This window comes from Oncorhynchus mykiss, chromosome 17, assembly GCF_057628025.1.
Source record: "Oncorhynchus mykiss isolate SJ-2025 chromosome 17, ASM5762802v1, whole genome shotgun sequence".
Taxonomy (NCBI): domain Eukaryota; kingdom Metazoa; phylum Chordata; class Actinopteri; order Salmoniformes; family Salmonidae; genus Oncorhynchus; species Oncorhynchus mykiss.
Genome location: NC_143038.1, coordinates 31,608,310 through 31,614,256, shown reverse-complemented (window position 1 = coordinate 31,614,256; position 5,947 = coordinate 31,608,310). Strand labels below are relative to the sequence as shown.

The window sequence follows — 5,947 nt, the reverse complement described above, 5'->3', positions numbered from 1 at the left end:
TACACGTGGCGATTTGGCCCTGGAGACAGCCACTTTTGGCAGTGGGAAAAAGCCATCTGCCTGTGTTAGCCTTCCCATTGAAGAGTAGTAGCATGCAAGAATGGGTGGAGAGAGCGCAAGAGAGAAACAGAGAGAGAGCGTAATGCCAGAACATGTTAAAGAACCTAAAAAAGTAAAATTTTATTAAATACATAAAACTAAGAATGAGTGTCTTATGAGATGGATATCGCTAAGCTTCTCTTCCCCCGAGGAAGATATTGAAACAATTGTGCGTTTAAAAAGTTGGTGAGTTATAGCGGGTCTTTTTGTGGAATTTTCAGTATTCTCATGTTTCTTCCTAAGCACCTGTCACTATATTGATATGCCGAGTGCATATTCTTTTTCACCCAGGACCGAACGTGCTGTAAACGCCCGGTTGGGGAATAAACATTTTCGTAAGCAGTATTAGAAAGAGGATACTTATTATATTGACAATGGGAAAACTTTGCCTAGCGTCCTCTAGTTCTGCACACACACAGCCCTGAACACAAAGGCCAACATGGCACGTGGGGAAGCAGCATCCCACTGCTGTGTATTTAAAGACCTTGAAACGGCAGCTCCACCAGTTAATGATTGGCCAGTGCAGTGAAAGTGGGCACTTACAATGTTGACTCTTATTGGAAACCACAAAAGCCTTTGGAGTCGTATCTCCAAGCTGACATTAATGGTATAGGCCTGTGTCTAAAGAGACAGGTTCATTCTTTCTTTTTTTTTGTCTGGTGCAAACACACACACACACACGCACACGCACGCACGCAGACACGCACGCACGCAGACACACACACACACACACACACACACACACACACACACACACACACAGTATTCACTCCAATGGGTCTGCTGCCATTAGTTTATTTACTGACACATCAACAGATTCCTAGGGATCCTTGTGTTTGCCTTAAAATTGCTTTTTGAATTTGTCTACATTTTATGGTTGTTCTAATTCTATGACAAAGCAAAGAAATAACCCTCTCAGCAGTCCTGCTCCTGTCTCTTTTGTGGCTCCAGGGAGTCACACTGCCTCCCCAGGGACACCACCCTTCTTGTGGGCACGTCGGCGGCCAGGGCTGAGTCCCACCAGCTGTACTCGGGCGAGAGGACACAGGTGGGCCTGCGGTTGATCAGGTAGCGGTTGAGGTAGCTCTCCTCCAGTCCACGAGCCCACAGCCCCTTTTCCTGGTCCTGGAGGATGAGCTGGGAGCAGGCCTGGGCCATGGCGTACACATCAGCGCACAGACCCCCGTACAGCTCCGACGTGTAGTAGTAGTCGCCCTCGTCCTCCTCCACGTGGGCCAGCGAGGCGGGCTCATGCTCGTACGGGAAGGTGTGGCGGGGCATGCCGTAGAGCTCCGGGTGCAGCGCGGCCACCAGCTCCCCCAGGATCTCAGTTCCCACCGGGGCCACCAGCTCCTGGTCCACGTCCATGCAGAAGATGTACTCCACCTCGTGCCTAACTGGCTCTTTAATGGCGGCCGCCAGCAGGGCCATGCGGCCCTGGGCCAGACGCTCCCAGCCGGGCATCTCTGCCACCGGGACCACCCTCAGCTCTCTGCCAGGGCCCAGCGGGGTCGGGGGATCCAGGGCGCGAGGGCTGTCCGTAAGGACGTAGTAGACCACGGTGTTACCGGGCAGGAAGTAGAGCTCGGCCGAGGAGAGGAAGCGGCGTAGGAAGTGGCCGTAGGGCCCCACGGCGAGCGTCAGCAGGCCTGTGCGGACGCTGTGGTGGGCAAACTCGGCCCTCCGCCACGCTGAGCCGTCAGAGTCGCCCCACACCAGAGGAGCGCCCCAGGATGTCTCCAGCGGGAGGCGCTGTTGCTGTTCCTCCACACTGCCCACCACTATGTCTCTGACCACACTTACTGATTCCGCCTCCAGAGAAAGAGGAAGAGGGTGCGTGTCCACCTTGAGCACTGCTCTCCTCCATCTGAAAAAGTCTGAGGAGAAAAAAAGTCAACAATTTGTCAACCATGTTCATAACGTGCAATTTATTCACTTTTACAGATGAATTACATAGAAACACATCAACTATACGATAGGAACAAATCAAATATTTAGTGTGAGTGGTTCTATTACAATGTGAAGCAATAGGAGCAGTGCACTTTTCTAATGAAGTTTAGAATGTATTGAGTTGGTCTTAATTATCTTCATCTGTCCATATTACCACAGAATGTTTGGAAAGATGTGTCACCAAATTGTTTGTCAGTATCGTATTTTCTTAGCAGACTGCTGAAAATGGCTGAAATGAAGGGAGCTACTTTTAGACACCAGTCAGGGCAAATGAGGTTACAGCACGAAAGGTACCCTGACAAAAACAAAAGCGTTCTCCACTTCCTGAGCACAGAATGTGACGAGAGAACAAATACTGATGTAACACTCACATACGAGCAGAGATAGGAGCAGACAGTACAGGACCAGCTGCTTCTTGGTCACTCTGACTGACCCTGTTGGATATAACACAACATAGTAGCCTACTGGTTAACTGACCTGGGGCTGGTGTGTACGGACACGCACACGCGCACACGCACACACACACACACACACACACACACACACACACACACAAACAAAATTACCACACTGGTTCCATCAGCCTAGAATACACAGTAATGGATCTGTGGCCCTTTTGAGTCAAAGAGTGAGAACATACATTCCTGTCTTATTTACTGCAGTGGGCTAAATCAGGGTCACACAGTGTTTCTTGGTAGTCTTAAACAAATCTATTAAGAAACAAAAGTATACACTTCACACACATGGTTATGGGCTTAAAAAAAAGAAAACACCTATACCGTGTCAGATCTAGAGTTGAAATGTATTCAATTTTTATACACTATACTTTACAGTTGAAGTCAGAAGTTTACATACACTTAGGTTGGAGTCATAAAACTTGTTTTTCAATCACTCCACAAATTTCTTGTTAACAAACTATAGTTTTGGCAAGTCGGTTAAGACATCTACTTTGTGCCTGACACAACAATTGTTTACAGACAGATTATTTCACTTAAAATTCACTGTATCACAATTCCAGTGGGTCACAAGTTACCATACACTAAGTTGACTGTGCCTTTAAACAGTTTGGAAAATTCCAGAAAATGATGTCATGGCTTTAGAAGCTTCTGATAGGCTAACTGACATAATTTGAGTCAATTGGAGGTGTACCTGTGGATGTATTTCAAGGCCTACCTTCAAACTCAATGCCTCTTTGCTTGACATCATGGGAAAATCAAAAGAAATTAGCCAAGACCTTAGAAAAAAATTGTAGACCTCCAGAAGTCTGGTTCATCCTTGGGAGCAATTTCCAAACACCTGAAGGTACCACATTCATCTGTACAAACAATAGTACGCAAGTATAAACACCATGTGACCACGCAGCCGTCATACCGCTCAGGAAGGAGATGCGTTCTCCTAGAGGTGAACGTACTTTGGTGTGAGAAGTGTAAATCAATCCCAGAACAACAGCAAAGGACCTTGTGAAGATGCTGGAGGAAACAGATTCAAAAATAAAACGGGACCTATATCGACATAACCTGAAAGGCCGCTCAGCAAGGAAGAAGCCACTGCTCCAAAACCGCCATAAAAAAGCCAGACTACGGTTTGCAACTCACATTCTTAAAATAAAGTGGTGATCCTAAGTGACCTAAGACAGGGAATTTTTACTAGGATTAAATGTCAGGAATTGTGAAAAACTGAGTTTAAATGTATTTGGCTAAGGTGTATGTAAACTTCTGACTTCAACTGTATATAGATCACAGAAGACTGAAATATAACAAAAACATTTTATATAGAAACACCAGATTTTAAGCAGGTTTTTGAAATAATGTTGATTAGTTATGAAATTATGAACAATATTAATAACATTCCACCCATGAGGCCACTAGATGGCGATTTGGTAATTTCACTGCAGGAAAGGCCTAGTGCAGTCAAAAATGTGTTTTATATACATTCCCACACTATGAGGTTGGAATAATACTGTGAAGTTGTGAAAATTATGATAATGCCCTTTTAGTGTAACAGTTGTTTGAACAGCCTACCTGAAAATGCAGCCTGGTGACATCACCAGGCAGTAAATGAGTTAATAGACCAATAATCAATAATTCAATCAAATGTATTTATAAAGCCCCTTTTACATCAGCCAATGTCACAAAGTGCTATACAGAAACCCAGTCTAAAACCCCAAACAGCAAGCAATGCATTTGTAGAAACACGTAGAAGAAGATAGAAGATAGTTCCAAAACTCTCTGCCAATAACAGCTAGTTTTCAGTTTTCCCCTCCCTGCTCAGAACACTCTCAGACAGTCCTAGCAAAATTCTTGTTTAAGAAATTGTTATTTTCTCTTTGCTAAAAAGCAATTTTTCTTATTTTAGAGTAAGGTACTTAATTGTTACCCGGAAATGATTTGATTTTGAGATAAAAACAGCTGCATTGGGCCTTTATGTACACAGCTTACAAATGTCTCAGTGGCTCTGAAAATGAAGCATTGATGAGGGAAGAAATGTTACAAGTCCAGGTTGGGAATGAGAAGAATGCACTTACACTTTGGAACCGTGACAACTTGCAATTCTTTTAGTAGTGAAAGTCTCTCTCGGTACCATTACAGAACTTGTAGGCTGTGTCACCCAAGGCTACTTTCTAAATGAGCCTGCTTCATGTAAGCCTACCATCGTGTCCTGAAAGTCTTGTAGTCAGTGAGCTACCAAGATCTTATCTATGAAACAACTGTGTTAGATCCAAAATATAAAATCAGGACACCAGGATTGTGTTCATTAGGGGACACAGTAGAAAAACTTTTGCAATAGAAAATGAAAACAATTGTTTCTTTTTGGGTCTCCTGTTTCACTCTGTTTTGCAGCGTTTTCTTCTGTTTCTTCTGTTTCTACTGAACAGGTTGATTGCTTTGGATAAAACAGTATGAGGTTAAAACATGAACCAAAAAAACATCTCTCACTCTCCTCCATTTCGCAATTGGAAAAACCATGACCTGTTTACCAATTGCCTGCGATGTGAGGATTCACAGAGAGGGGAAAGTGAGGTATAGAGAGAAATAAGGAGAGAGGGAGAGAGAGATGAAAAGAAGAAGTGAAGGTGCCTTGATGGATAAGTTGGACTGACCTGAGAGCAGTTTGCAGAGTGGCAACAGCACCATGTTCTGGACAGACAAGAAGCGGCAGCAGGACCTGGCTTTGGGCTGAGGCCTGGATAGCTGCCAGGATACTCCTATTCTGTCTCGCTCTCTCTCTCTCTCTCTCTCTCCCTCTCTCTATATATATATATATATATATATATATATATATATATATATATATATATATATATCTCTTTCTCTACGTCTAGCACTTTTTAAGATATCAATATTGTCTTTCTCAGTCGTCTTTCTCCGTTGTGTTTTCCTCTCTCATATCCCACTCCCTTGTCTTTCCTCCTCTCTTTCTTTTCTCCCCCTCTCTTTTCACTCTTTCCGCTTCAGGATTCTGGAGGCTTCTCATCTGGAGCATGCCCAAAGCAAGCAGATGTTTTGGGAATCTGGGCAGATGGGATGAGTTTGGAAATAAGATATGGAGAGAAAGCAGACGAGAAGGAGTGGAAGAGGGGAAATTAGAGTGGAGGGTGCTTTCAAATGATACAACATGAGGCCTTCATTTAATTCTTTACAAGAAAACAAATGCATAAAGGTTGTGGTAGTCTTAAGATAAGAGAGGTGGGCTAGTAACCTGAGGTTTGCCTGTCTGAATTCCAGTGAGCTGCAGAGATCTAGCATTTTGGGGGCCCTAAGCCAGATTGTGTTGCAGTTAAAGTTAATTTCCTGAAATTCAAAAGAATGTGCCATTACTTATGCCAATTGATTGGATAATGTGACAGATGGTAATTTCATAATGATAATAACGAATACATTCTGTCTTGTTATTATTA

The 5,947-nt window shown here is 43.7% G+C and overlaps 1 protein-coding gene across 1 annotated transcript; it reads right to left on the bottom strand.

Annotated features, from left to right (window-relative positions):
- Nucleotides 1-878: 878 nt before the first annotated feature.
- On the bottom strand, nt 879-5,449 carry LOC110493996 (globoside alpha-1,3-N-acetylgalactosaminyltransferase 1). The gene is made up of 3 exons (XM_021568648.3): nt 5,150-5,449; nt 2,421-2,483; nt 879-1,976 (listed from the first exon to the last, which is right to left on the bottom strand). The coding sequence occupies exons 1-3, from the start codon at nt 5,181-5,183 to the stop codon at nt 1,015-1,017; spliced, it is 1,059 nt and encodes a 352-aa protein (XP_021424323.2). The 5' UTR covers nt 5,184-5,449; the 3' UTR covers nt 879-1,014.
- Nucleotides 5,450-5,947: the final 498 nt, after the last annotated feature.

What these genes read in the sequence shown, in the direction of transcription:
- LOC110493996 (XM_021568648.3), bottom strand. Translation starts at nt 5,183, where the DNA reads ATGGTGCTGTTGCCACTCTGCAAACTGCTCTCAG. An exon ending in ACTCTGCAAACTGCTCTCAG is followed by an intron (nt 2,484 to 5,149) that starts GTCAGTCCAACT and finishes TATATCCAACAG; the next exon opens with GGTCAGTCAGAGTGACCAAG. An exon ending in GCTCCTATCTCTGCTCGTAT is followed by an intron (nt 1,977 to 2,420) that starts GTGAGTGTTACA and finishes TTTTCTCCTCAG; the next exon opens with ACTTTTTCAGATGGAGGAGA.